The sequence below is a fragment of the Somniosus microcephalus genome, unplaced genomic scaffold (assembly GCF_052327205.1).
Source record: "Somniosus microcephalus isolate GS21.2 unplaced genomic scaffold, FLI_Smic_1.0 unresolved_chr4, whole genome shotgun sequence".
Lineage (NCBI taxonomy): Eukaryota > Metazoa > Chordata > Chondrichthyes > Squaliformes > Somniosidae > Somniosus > Somniosus microcephalus.
The window spans coordinates 34,434,550-34,448,489 of record NW_028225182.1 but is presented as its reverse complement, the minus strand read 5'-3'; the positions used below and the strand labels follow the sequence as shown (position 1 = coordinate 34,448,489).

The following is a 13,940-nucleotide window of genomic DNA, read 5'->3' as shown; positions in this document are numbered from 1 at the left end:
TAAACCCTGAGTAGGGATCTGTACGTTTAGTTTTAGAGTAACCCTCATCCAGTAAATACCTGTTGATTGTTCCCTGCAGTCTCGTGTCTAGTTATTGAAGGACACACAACATCAAAATACACGGATCTAACAGTGGTGTTCCCATGCGCCTGCTGCCCTTGTCCTTCTAGGTGGAAGAGGTCGCGGGTTTGGGAGGTGCTGCCGAAGAAGCCTTGGCGAGTTGCTGCAGTGCATCTTGTAGATGGTACACACTGCAGCCACAGTACGCCGGTGGTGGAGGGAGTGGATGTTTAAGGTGGTGGATGGGGTGCCAATCAAGCGGGCTGCTTTGTCCTGGATGGTGTCAAGTTTCTTGATTGTTGTTGGAGCTGCACTCATCCAGGCAAGTGGAGAGTATTCCATCACACTCCTTACTTGTGCCTTGTAGATGGTGGAAAGGCTTTGGGGAGTCAGGAGGTGAGACACTCGCCGCAGAATACCCAGCCTCTGACCTGCTCTTGTCGCCACAGTATTTATGTGGCTGGTTCGGTTAAGTTTCTGGTTAATGGTGACCCCCAGGATGTTGATGGTGGGGGATTCGGCGATGGTAATGCTGTTGAATGTCAAGGGGAGGTGATTAGACGCTCGCTTGTTGGAGATAGTCATTGCCTGGCACTTGTGTGGCGCGAATATTACCTGCCACTTATCAGCCCAAGCCTGAACGTCGTCCAGGTCTTGTTGCATGCGGGCATGGACTGCTTCATTATCTGTGGAGTTGTGAATGGCACTGAACACTGTGCAGTCATCAGCGAACATCCCCATTTCTGACCTTATGTTGGAGGGAAGGTCATTGATGAAGCAGCTGAAGATGGTTGGGCCTAGGACACTGCCCTGAGAAACTCCTGCAGCGATGTCCTGGGGCTGAGATGATTGACCTTCAACCACGACAACCATCTTCCTTTGTGCTAGGTATGACTCCAGCCTGTGGAGCGTTTTCCCCCGATTCCCATTTACTTCAGTTTTACTAGGGCTCCTTCATGCCAGACTCGGTCAAATGCTGCCTTGATGTCAAGGGCAGTCACTCTCACCTCACCTCTGGAATTCAGCTCCTTTGTCCATGTTTGGACCAAGGCTGTAATGAGGTCGGGAGCCGAGTGGTCTTGGCGGAACCCAAACTGGGCATCAGTGAGCAGGTTATTGGTGAGTAAGTGCCGCTTGATAGCACTGTCGATGACACCTTCCATCACTTTGCTGATGTTTGAGAGTAGACTGATGAGGCGGTAATTGGCCGGGTTGGATTTGTCCTGCTTTTTGTGGACAGGGCACACCTGGGCAGATTTCCACATTGTCGGATAGATGCCAGTGTTGTAGCTGTACTGGAACAGCTTGGCTATCACATTGCTGTTTGTGGGAGCTTGCTGTGCGCAAATTGACTGCCGCGTTTCTTACATTACAACAGTGACTACAGTTCGAAAAGTACTTCATTGGCTGTAAAGCGCTTTGGGACGTCCTGAGGTCATGAAAGGCGCTATAGAAATGCAAATCTTTTTATTTCTCTCCCCTCTTCTATGCAAGGCCCTGACTTGGGCTCGGGCCTGTTTCCGTGGTTACTGGCCATCTGTCACTACCTCACATAAGCGGCCATGTTTCATGTGCAGGCCGAGTATCAGCCCCCAACTCTCGGCGTAGGTTTTTAATTTTGTTCTGGGGATGTGGGCGTCGCTGGCAAGGCCGGCATTTATTGCCCATCCCTAGTTGCCCTCGAGAAGGTGGTGGTGAGCCGCCTTCTTGAAACGCTGCAGTCCGTGCGGTGAAGGTGCTCCCACAGTGCTGTCAGGTCAGGAATCGTGCGATACTGACCCAGTGAAGGACCGGCCGATATATGTCCAAGTTGGGATGATGTGTGACCCGAAAGAGAACTTAGATAAGTTTCGCCTCTGAATCAGAAGGTTGTGGGTTCGAGTCCCACTCCAGAAACTTGAGCACAAAAATTTAGGCTGGCACACCAGTGCCTGTGCTGAGGGAGTGCCACACTGTCGGAGGTGCCGTCTTTCGGGTGAAACGTTAAACCGAGGCCCCACCTGCTCTCTCAGGTGGACGCAAAAGATCCCATGGCCGCTATTTTGAAGAAGAGCAGGGGGAGTTCTCCCCGGTGCCCTGGGGCCAATATTTATCCCTCAACCAACATAACAAAAACAGATGCTCTGGTCATTATCACATTGCTGTTTGTGGGAGCTTGCTGTGCGCAAATTGGCTGCCGCGTTTCCCACATTACAGCAGTGACTCCACTTCAAAAGTACTTCATTAGATGTAAAGCACTTTGGGATGTCCTGAGGTCGTGAAAGGCGCTATATAAATGCAAGTCTTTCTTTTCCTTCTTACTGCTGAATGGAGGATGTATCTGATAACCGCCACTGGTGTGATTCTCTCTGGGAAGTTTCAATGTATCGTTGAGCTTTTCGTATAAGAGGTGCTCCCTCTGTCTACGTGTGCATGTTTGCGTGTCTGCCTCTGTGTGTGTGCGCGTGTGTGAGAGAATGTGCCTGTGAGCATGTGGGTCTGCGCCTATGTGTGGATTTTTGTTATGTAAGGGTATTGAGGCTTACGGAAACAAGGCGGGTGGATAGAGTTAAGATACAGATCAGCCATGATCTAATTGAATGGCGGAACAGACTCAAGGGGCTGAATGGCCTCCTCCTGTTCCTATGTATGTGTGTGTGTGTGCATGTGTGTATATGCGTGTGTTTATGTGAGAGTGTGTGCGTGCGTGCGTGAATCTGTCGACAGCTGTGCTGTCTCTGGCCACTTCTCCGGCCTCTGAAAGCCCCTCTGAAACCTCGTACAGAATGTAATACAAACATCCTGTCAGTTCAGCAGTTCATACTCACCTCCCTACTGTGCCCACCCACCTACACACACACACACATACATCCCGTCTCTCGTGATATCACTGAGGGGGGATATCTCGCATTCCAGGATTAACTGCGGGGCCCCGCTCCTGGTGCTGAAGCAGTGCGTGCTGGGAGAGGCCTGGAGCCGCTCTCATTAGTCCCTGGGAGAGAGAGAGCGAGAGAGAGACAGAGTGAGGATCTCCGGGCCCAGAGAAAAGGACTTCTCTGGGAAACTCTGTCCTGCTGGGCTCAGGGAAGGTCAACACAATCCGACGAGCTGCTCGCAAGATCCCGGGGGAAAGGGGGCGAGTGCCGAAGAGCGCTTTTTTATTCCGTCGCCGCCGCCATGTCTGACTGCGCCGCCTCGTTAAGCCGCCCGACCGTGCGGCGCGAGGGAAGGGAGTCGCCGGCCGCCGTCCCGCCTCCCTACAGCGCCCCGGGGGGCGGCGAGGCGCTGGAGCTCCGCAGCGCGCTTGACTGCTGGGCCTGCGCCGTGCTGGTCACCGCGCACAACGCCCTGGTCGCCCTCCTCAACACCCTGCTCATCGCCGCCGTCTTCGGGGTGGTCCTAATGCCCTCCTCCGTCATGGTCGTCTTCGGGTTCCTCTGCCACTCGCAGGTGAGTGACCCACACCCCCCCGCTGACCTCCTCAACCCCGTAACACTCCGCCGACCTCCTCAACCCCGTAACCCCCTGCCGACCTCCTCAACCCCGTAACCCCCCGCCGACCTCCTCAACCCCGTAACCCCCCGCCGACCTCCTCAACCCCATAACCCCCCGCCGACCTCCTCAACCTCGTAACACCCCCCGCCGACCTCCTCAACCCCGTAACCCCCGCCGAACTTTTCAACCCCGTAACCCCCCCGCCGACCTCCTCAACCCCGTAACCCCCCGCCGATCTCCTCAACCCCGTACCCCCCCGCCGACCTCCTCAACCCCGTAACCCCCCGCCGACCTCCTCAACCCCGTAACCCCCCGCCGACCTCCTCAACCCCGTAACCCCTCGCCGAACTCCTCAACCCCGTAACCTCCCACCGACCTCCTCAACCCCGTAACCCCCGCCGACCTCCTCAACCCCGTAACCCCCGCCGACCTCCTCAACCCCGTAACACCCCGCCGACCTCCTCAACCCCGTAACAGCCCCCGCCAACCTCCTCAACCCCGTAACCCCCCGCTGACCTCCTCAACCCCGTAACCCCCCACCGAACTTCTCAAACCCGTAAACCCCCGCCGAACTCCTCAACCCCGTAACCCTGCGCCGACCTCCTCAACCCCGTAACCCCCCGCCGACCTCGTCAACCCCATAACCGGGCGCCGACCTCCTCAACCTCGTAACCCCCCACCGACCTCCTCAACCCCGTAACCCCCCGCCGACCTCCTCAACCCCGTAACCCCCCACCGACCTCCGTAACCCCGCGCCGACCGCCTCAACCCCGTAACCCCCCGCCGACCTCCTCAACCCCGTAACCCCCTCCAATCTCCTCAACCCCATAACCCCCCGCCGACCTCCTCAACCCCGTAACCCCCCGCCGACCTCCTCAAAACCATAAACCTCTGCCGACCTCCTCAAAACGCGTAACACCCCCCACTCGCCCCTCCTCAACCCCGTAACCCCCCGCCGACCTCCTCAGCCCCGTAAACCCCCGCCGACCTCCTCAACCCCGTAAACCCCCGCCGACCTCCTCAAACCCGTAACCCCCCGCCGACCTCCTCAACCCCGTAAACCCCCGCCAACCTCCTCAAACCCGTAACCCCCTGCTGACCTCCTTAACCCCGTAACCCCCCAGCAACCTCCTCAAACCCGTAACTCCCCCACTCGCCCCTCCCCAAACCCGTAACCCTCCTCCACTCGCCCCTCCCCAAACCCGTAACCCTCCCCCACTCGCCTCTCCTCAAACCCGTAACTCCCCCACTCGCCCCTCCCCAAACCCGTAACCCTCCCCCACTCGCCCCTCCTCAAACCCGTAACCCTCCCCCACTCGCCTCTCCTCAAACCCGTAACCCTCCCACTCGCCCCTCCTCAAACCCGTAACCCCCCCACTTGCCCCTCCTCAAACCCATAACCCCCCCACTCGCCCCTCCTCAAACCCGTAACCCCCCCACTCGCCCCTCCTCAAACCCGTAACCCCCCCACTCGCCCCTCCTCAAACCCGTAACCCCCCCACTCGCCCCTCCTCAAACCCGTAACCCCCCCTCTCGCCCCTCCCCATACCCGTAACCCCCTCCACTCACCCCTCCTCAACCCGTAACCCTCCCCCACTCGCCCCTCCTCAAAACCCGTAACCCCCCACTCGCCCCTCCTCAAACCCGTAACCCTCCCTCTCGCTCCTCCCCTATCCGCCTCCTTCCCCCTTTATGTGTCTTTGTATCTGGTAACTCTCCGGTGAAGCGCCGTGGCATGTTTTACTACGTTAAAGGCACTATATGAATGCAAGCTGTTGTTGTTGGTGATATCCTGGCCCCCCCCGAGTGCCAGGAAGGGTGGGGGTTTGATGCCTGGCGGGTGATCTAACACCAGCCCGAAACGGGAATGAGGGGGAGGTCGTGTGATGGGGGATGGGGGAGAGGGGGTCAGGAATGAGGGGGAGGTCGTGTGATGGGGGGTGGGGGAGAGGGGTCGGGAATGAGGGGGAGGTCGTGTGATGGGGGATGGGGGAGAGGGGGTCAGGAATGAGGGGGAGGTTGTGTGATGGGGGGGTGAGGGGAGAGGGGTCGGGAATGAGGGGGTGCTCGAGTGATGGGGTGGGGGAGAGGAGTCGGGAATGAGGGGGAGGTTGTGTGATGGGGGTGAGGGGAGAAGGGTCGGGAATGAGGGGGAGGTCGTGTGATGGGGGGTGGGGGAGAGGGGTCGGGAATGAGAGGGAGGTCGTGTGATGGGGGGTGGGGGAGAGGGGTCGGGGATGAGGGGGAGGCAATGTGATGGGGGGGTGGGGGAGAGGGGTCGGGAATGAGAGGGAGGTCGTGTGATGGGGGTGGGGGAGAGGAGTCAGGAATGAGAGGGAGGTCGTGTGATGGGGGTGGGGGATAGGGGTCGGGAATGAGGGGGAGGTCGTGTGATGGGGGTGGGGGAGAAGGGTCGGGAATGAGGGGGAGGTCGTGTGATGGGGGGTGGGGGAGAGGGGTCGGGAATGAGGGGGAGGTCGTGTGATGGGGGGTGGGGGAGAGGGGTCGGGAATGAGGGGGAGGTCGTGTGATGGGGGTGGGGGAGAGGGGTCGGGAATGAGGGGGAGGTCGTGTGATGGGAGAGGGGTCGGGAATGAGGGGGTGCTCGAGTGATGGGGGGTGGGGGAGAGGGGTCGGGAATGAGGGGGAGGTCGTGTGATGGGGGGGTGGGGGAGAGGGGTCGGGAATGAGAGGGAGGTCGTGTGATGGGGGGTGGGGGAGAGGGGTCGGGAATGAGGGGGTGCTCGAGTGATGGGAGAGGGGTCGGGAATGAGGGGGTGCTCGAGTGATGGGGGGTGGGGGAGAGGGGTCGGGAATGAGGGGGCGGTCGTGTGATGGGGGGTGAGGGAGAGGGGTCGGGAATGAGGGGGAGGTCGTGTGATGGGGGGTGGGGGAGAGGGGTCGGGAATGAGGGGGTGCTCGAGTGATGGGGGGTGGGGGAGAGGGGTCGGGAATGAGGGGGAGGTCGTGTGATGGGGGTGGGGGAGAGGGGTCGGGAATGAGGGGGTGCTCGAGTGATGGGGGGTGGGGGAGAGGGGTCGGGAATGAGGGGGAGGTCGTGTGATGGGGGGTGGGGGAGAGGGGTCGGGAATGAGGGGGAGGTCGTGTGATGGGGGTGGGGGAGAGGGGTCGGGAATGAGGGGGTGCTCGAGTGATGGGGGGTGGGGGAGAGGGGTCGGGAATGAGGGGGAGGTCGTGTGATGGGGGTGGGGGAGAGGGGGTCGGGAATGAGGGGGAGGTCGTGTGATAAGGGGGTGGGGGCGAGGGGTCGGGAATGAAGGGGAGGCCGTGTGATGGGGGGTGGGTGAGAGGGGGTCGGGAATGAGGGGGAGGTCGTGTGATGGGGGTGGGGGAGAGGGGTCGGGAATGAGGGGGAGGTCGTGTGATGGGGGGTGGGGGAGAGGGGTCGGGAACGAGGGGGAGGTCGTGTGATGGGGGGTGGGGGAGAGGGGTCGGGAATGAAGGGGAGGCCGTGTGATGGGGGGGTGGGGGAGAGGGGGTCGGGAATGAGGGGGAGGTCGTGTGATGGGGTGGGGGAGAGGGGTCGGGAACGAGGGGGAGGTCGTGTGATGGGGTGGGGGAGAGGGGTCGGGAACGAGGGGGAGGTTGTGTGATGGGGGTGGGCGAGAGGGGGTCGGGAATGAGGGGGAGGTCGTGTGATGGGGGGTGGGGGAGAGGGGTCGGGAACGAGGGGGAGGTCGTGTGATGGGGGGTGGGGGCGAGGGGTCGGGAATGAAGGGGAGGCCGTGTGATGGGGGGGTGGGGGAGAGGGGGTCGGGAATGAGGGGGAGGTCGTGTGATGGGGTGGGGGAGAGGGGTCGGGAACGAGGGGGAGGTCGTGTGATGGGGTGGGGGAGAGGGGTCGGGAACGAGGGGGAGGTTGTGTGATGGGGGTGGGCGAGAGGGGGTCGGGAATGAGGGGGAGGTCGTGTGATGGGGGTGGGGGAGAAGGGTCGGGAATGAGGGAGAGGTCGTGTGATGGGGGGTGGGGGAGAGGGGGTCGGGAATGAGGGGGAGATCGAGTGATGGGGGTGGGGGAGAAGGGTCGGGAATGAGGGGGAGGTCGTGTGATGGGGGGGTGGGGGAGAGGGGTCGGGAATGAGGGGGAGGTCGTGTGATGGGGGGTGGGGGAGAGGGGTCGGGAATGAGGGGGAGGTCGTGTGATGGGGGGTGGGGGAGAGGGGTCGGGAATGAGGGGGAGGGCATTGCCAGAATCGCTATTAGTCCCTTTGGGCAAAGGAAGGAAGTGAATCTCAGGCTTCCTGCTCCTGATTGCTATCCGGTGGTTCCCTGCGTGTGTGTGCGTGTGTGTGTGTGTGAGTGTGCAGTCGAGGGAAGGATCGGGCTCCACTGCGATGCACTCCTCGGTTGAATTTCCCACCCCAGCATACGGGTGGTCCCTTGGGCGAGGTACCTGAGGGTTGCCCGGCGGGGGGGCAGGGGGGGATCCCCCTGATCCCAAGTAAGGGAGATATTTGCACTCGCATGTGGAGGTGGGGGGGGGCGGGGGAGTGCGACACTCCGAGTCTCTGGATCGGGATCTTGCTGTGCGCAAATTTGCCAGCTGCGTTCCCTACATTACAACAGTGACTACACTTTAAAAAAAATACTTCATTGGCTGTGAAGCGCTTTGGGACGTCCTGAGGTTGTGAAAGGCGCTATAGAAATGCGAGTCTTTCTTACTGTGAACAGTTCCGGTCTCCATATTATCGAAAGGACGTAAAGACACTGGAGAAGTTGCAAAAAAGATTCACAAGGATGATTGCAGAACTGAGAGGTTCTAATTCTCAGGAAAGACTGAACAGGCTGGAGTTGTTTTCTCTAGAAAAGAGAAGGCTGAGGGGTGACCTGATAGTGGTCTTTAAAATTATGAAGGGGTTCGATAGGGAAAATGTTTCCACTTGTGGGGGAGACCAGAACTAGGGGCCATCGATATAAGATAGTCACTAATAAATCCAATGGGGAATTCAGGAGAAACTTCTTTACCCAGAGAGTGGTGAGAATGTGGAACTCGCCACCACAGGGAGCGGCCGAGGCGAATAGTATAGATGCATTTAAGGGGAAGCTGGATAAACACATGAGGGAGAAAGGAATAGGAGGATAGCCTGATGGGGTGAGATGAAGAGGGGTGTGAGGAGGTTCGTGTGGAGCATAAACACCGGCACGGACCAGTTGGGCTGAACGGCCTGTTTCTGTGCTGTAGATTACCGAGGGAGAGTATTTAGGCCCTCCTCCCCGGTGTCCCGGAACACAGCACCCCACCATCCCCCAGCGTCGGGGATGAAGTCGTTCAGAAGCATCCAGATGCTGATGCATTCCAGTCAAGGGAGGAGGAGGGGAGAGCGAGAGAGAGAGCGAGGGTCTGGTTTTCATCTTGTCTGTGGCTGACACACAATTCCTCTTCCTCCCCCATCCCCATGTCTGTTTGGAGCAGGCTCTTTGAAAAGTTAGGCTGCTCGTGGGTTTGAAAGGGAGAAGGGAAATTCTAGGCCTGGTGTTCTTTATTCAAAGTACCCGGCTGTTAGGAGTGCTTTCCCAGCGCTTGGAGGGTCCGCACACTCAGCCTCCTGCACCGTGCGAGGTCCCAGCCTCCATTCCTTTCAATGGATCCACTCTGGACACCGTCCGCCCTCGGTCCCCTGGCATGGCGCAGCCTAGGAGGGAGGGGGAGCCTCGGCCTAGGAGCGAGGGGAGCCTCGGCCTAGGAGCGAGGGGGAGCCTCGGCCTAGGAGCGAGGAGGAGCCATGGCCTAGTAGCAAGGTGGAGCCTCAGCCTAGGAGCGAGGAGGAGCCTCGGCCTAGGAGCGAGGGGGAGCCTCGGCCTAGGAGCGAGGAGGAGCCTCGGCCTAGGAGCGAGGGGGAGCCTCGGCCTAGGAGCGAGGTGGAACCTCGGCCTAGTAGTGAGGTGGAGCCTCGGCCTAGGAGCGAGGAGGAGCTTCGGCCTAGGAGCGAGGTGGAGCCTGAGCCTAATAGCGAGGAGGAGCCTCGGCCTAGAAGCAAGATGGAGCCTCGGCCTAATAGCGAGGAGGAGCCTCGGTCTAGGAGTGAGGTGGAGCCTCAGCCGATTCACATGAATGAAACCCCAGATCCCTGTAACTCACCACATCCCTATCATATAATCCCTGTCTCAAGGCGTTTCACAGTGTCCTCCTGGGCACAAAGGTGAAATGAGAGAGACCACAAAATATTCCAAACACCATTAATAAATTTATTATAAACATTTAACACATATCACATGAATCCTAATAACTAATGACCCTTGTGCCTGCCATAGTTGAAGAGCTGTCATTGTGTGCAAGGTGTGAGATGTGGGTTTGAGTGTTGCTAGGCAGAGATTGTTGTTGGGTGAGTGCTGGGGGTGTGGTGCATTGAGCAGTGTCTGAAGCTTGTGGTATGTAGCATTTGTTGAAGCCTTCACTCACCCTGACCACCCATGCGAGCTTGTTAAACTTCTTCCTGCACTGGGTGAGGGACCTGTGGACCACAGTGCTGCCCATGACGTGGTGTGCCACCTCCCTCCACATAGTCCCGCAGACTTGTGGCGAGGGCCTCCTGCCAGTTGGCGGGTACAGGACCGCCCGCCTTCTCTCCACCGCTAAAACCAATGCCGCCAAAGCTTCCTCGAAAAGCCTTCTGGCTCTCTCCCTGGGGCGGTGATCTGCCATCAGGATTTGTAAATAAGTGCTCCTTCTCCTTGTCCTTCTTATGGTTGTTGAGGCAGCTGCACACCCAACAGTGCTGAGAATGAGGTGCTGCAGCATCAATGAACCTCCCCTTTAAGCAGTGAAAAAAGCCCGTGGCAATCATTGCTTGCGTTTAGACTGTCCCCGATATTGGTCCATCTTTTCAGTCAGTGAGCTTGAGTTTTTAGACGAGAATCATGACTGCAATCATTTCAATGAGGCCGAATTTTGCATGTAGTCTAGACGATTTTCAAATACTTAACCATTTTTAGTCTAAACACTGCCCATTTCTTAGCTATAATCAATTCCTGGCCCTATAGAATGATACAGCACAGAAGGAGGCCATTCGGCCCATCGTGCCTGTGCCGGCTCTCTGAAACAACTGTCCAATTAGTCACACTCTCCCCTGCTCTTTCTCCATAGCCCTGCAATTTTGAAGTATTTATCCAGTTCACCTTTTGAAAGTTACTATTGAATCTGCTTCCACCGCCCTTTCAGGCAGCGCATTCCAGATCACAACAACTCGCTGCGTAAAAATTATTTCCCCTCTTCTCCCCCCTCTGTCTTTAGCCAATTAATTTAAATCTGTGTCCTCTGGTTACCGACCCTCCTACCAGTGGAAATAGTTTTTCCTTATTTACTCTATCAAAATACTTCAAAATTTTGAACACCTCTATTAAATCTCTCCTTAACCTTCTCTGCTCTAAGGAGAACAACCCCAGCTTCTCCAGTCTCTCCACATAACTGAAGTCCCTCGTCCTTGGTGCCATTCTGGTAAATCTCCTCCACACCCTCTCCAAGGCCTTGACATCCTTCCTAAAGTGCGGTGCCCAGAATTGGACACAACACTCCAGCTGGGGCCTAACCATTTATAAAGGTTCTTTTCAACTTTGCTTAACCCTGTTTTAACTCTATTGTAACTAAGAAAGACTTGCATTTATATAGCGCCTTTCATGACCACCAGACGTCCCAAAGCGCTTTACAGTCAATGAAGTACTTTTTGAAGTGGAGTCACTGTCATAATGTAGGAATCGCAGCAACCAATTTGTGCACAGCAAGCTCCCACAAACAGCAATGTGATCATGACCAGATAATCTGTTTTTAGTGATGTTGTCTGAGAGATAAATATTGGCCCCAGGACACTGGGGGAGAACTCCCCTGCTCTTCTTCGGAATAGTGCCCTGGAATCTTTTACGTCCACCTGAGAGGGCAGACGGGGCCCCTCAGTTTAAAGTCTCATCCGAAAGACGGCACCTCTGACAGTGCAGCACTCCCTCAGTACTGCACTGGGAGTGGCAGCCTAGATTTTTGTGCTCAAGTCTCTGGTGTGGGACTTGAACCCACAACCTCCTGACTCCGAGGCAAGAGTGCTACCCACTTTTTAAAAATATATTATTTATTGAGCATTAAAAACATTTACAACATCGTGATCGTTCCATTGTATCATACAAAGCCATTCCGCCGCTCTGCACAGCCATTCCTCCACCACATAGTAACATCAAAACCTGAAGTTTAACTTGTCTCCCATAACATATACTAATCTATTGTACTTTAAAAATTGATCAGTAATCATGGCTCCGAATAAGGGAAGTGTGCCTGATTATCCCCCCATCATTTAATCTCCGGCCCTTCCCTTCTCTCATGCTTCTTCCCAACTTTTCTGTGCTGCTGTTGCTTTCTCCTGCAGCCTCCAGCTCTTTTTCAGCTCCTGTTTGAACCTTCCCTGTAGTTTCAGCCTCTTCCTTACATTAGTTTTGGGCCGAGGAGCTGCCCCTTCTCCCTCCTTCTGCCCCTCACTAACCTTTCCCTTTCCACACGATGCCAGCCCACCCCCCACTTCCATGTCTCTGTCCCCCTCTGACTCCTCACTCTCGAGCTCTTCTGTAACCTCCCGCCCCTGCTCCCCGTCAGATACATCATCTCCCTTAGAGAGTCTTCCTGCTTTCGCGGTTTCTCCAACAGTGCCACTCCCTTCGGCCTCATCTCCACCGCTGACCCTTGCTCCCCTTGTCCTCTCTCTCTGGGACAATGACGCATCTGCACCTATCTTGTTCCCTTCTGGCGTCTTTGTCTCCCCTCTCCCGTCCTGCTGCCCCTTTAAGAACATAAGGACATAAGAAATAGGAGCAGGAGCAGGCCATTCGGCCCCTCGAGCCTGCTCCGCCATTCAATAAGATCATGGCTGATCTGATCTTGGCCTCAACTCCACTTTCCCGCCCGCTCCCCATAACCCTTGACTCCCCTGTTGCTCAAATATCTGTCTCTCCGCCTTGAATATATTCACTGACTCAGGCTCCTGCCGCTTGCCCCCTCTCCTTGTCTTGCCCCCTCCTGCTCCCTGAGATGTCCGACTCCCCGTCTTTCTTTGGAGTACTTATACTTACCCCGCACCCCGCTCCCGCCTCCTCTCCACCCGCGGACACCAGATTCTTTAGGGAGAGCTGAGCCGTATTATGGCTCGACTCTGCCCTCGACCCGTGCTGCCCGCTGCTGTCTTTGTCCTTTTCCACTGTACTTGGTGTGTTTTCCATCATCTCCATCCTGTACTCTGCTCCGCAATTTTCTGCCTCTTCCTGTGCTCTTTTCTCCTTCCATTCACCAGCTGCGTCCTCCACCTGCTCCGCTCCTCCAGCCGCTCCACTCACACCTCCTCACTCCTACTGCCATAACCCTGTTGTAAATATGTTGTAACTCTGTCATAACTCTACCGCAACTGTCGTAACCCTATTGTAACCCTGACATAACTCTGTTGTAACTCTGCCGTAACCCTAACATAACTCTGTTGTAACTCTGTTGTAACCCTGCCATAACTCTGTCATAACTCTGCCATAACCCTATTGTAAATATGTTGTAACTCTGTCATAACTCTGCCATAATTCTGTTGTAACTCTGTCCTCTCCCTCGCAGGTTCTGAACTCCCAGGCCGCCCACTGCAAGGAGATCCTGAACGACAACAGTTCCACGGCCCTGATGGTGGTGGGGTTTGTGCTGGTGACGCCGCTGGCGGTCCTCGCCCTGGCTGCCTACTGCCGGCTCGCCCGCCACCTGCAGCTCAGCCTGTGCTTCGTCCCCTACAGCAAGGCCGTGTACCGGAACCTCCCGGCCTCCCGCTACCGCGGGGCAGGCGTCTGCTGCCTCAAGACGGGCGAGACGGCGGGCAAAGTCTGGGTTTAGAGCCCGGCCAGAGCCGATCGGATGTGCCACATCATGTGTGGGGGGGTGGGGGGATCGTGCCATCGTTGAGTGGGAGTGGGTGGGGATTTGTGGGGTTCGTCCCATTGCTGAGGGGGAGTGTGGGGTTTTGTGGGGTTCGTCCCATTGCTGAGGGGGAGTGGGGGGGTGTGGTTCGCCCCATTGCTGAGACGGAGTGGTGGGAATTTGTGGGGTTCGCCCCATTGCTGAAGGGGAGTAGGGGGGATTTGTGGGGTTCGCCCCATTGCTGAAGGGGAGCAGGGGGGATTTGTGGGGTTCGCCCCATTGCTGAGGGGGAGTGGGGGGAATTTGTGGGGTTCGACCCATTGCTGAAGGGGAGCAGGGGGGATTTGTGGGGTTTGCCCCATTGCTGAGGGGGAGTGGGGGGGGATTTGTGGGGTTTACCCCATTGCTGAGGGGGAGTGGGGGGAATTTATGGGCTTCGCCCCATTGCTGAGGGGGAGTGGGGGGAATTTGTGGGGTTTGCCCCATTGCTGAGGGGGAGTGGGGGAATTTATGGGGTTCGCCCCAT

At 57.2% G+C, this 13,940-nt stretch overlaps 1 protein-coding gene across 1 annotated transcript; it reads left to right on the top strand.

The window, feature by feature from the left end:
• Positions 1 to 2,793: 2,793 nt before the first annotated feature.
• LOC147090501 (transmembrane protein 88-like) lies at positions 2,794 to 13,412 on the top strand. Its single transcript, XM_085977131.1, has 2 exons — positions 2,794 to 3,489; positions 13,124 to 13,412. Exons 1-2 carry the CDS (start codon positions 3,217 to 3,219, stop codon positions 13,388 to 13,390), a joined length of 540 nt encoding a protein of 179 aa, XP_085833257.1. The 5' UTR covers positions 2,794 to 3,216; the 3' UTR covers positions 13,391 to 13,412.
• The last annotated feature ends 528 nt before the right edge of the window (positions 13,413 to 13,940 follow it).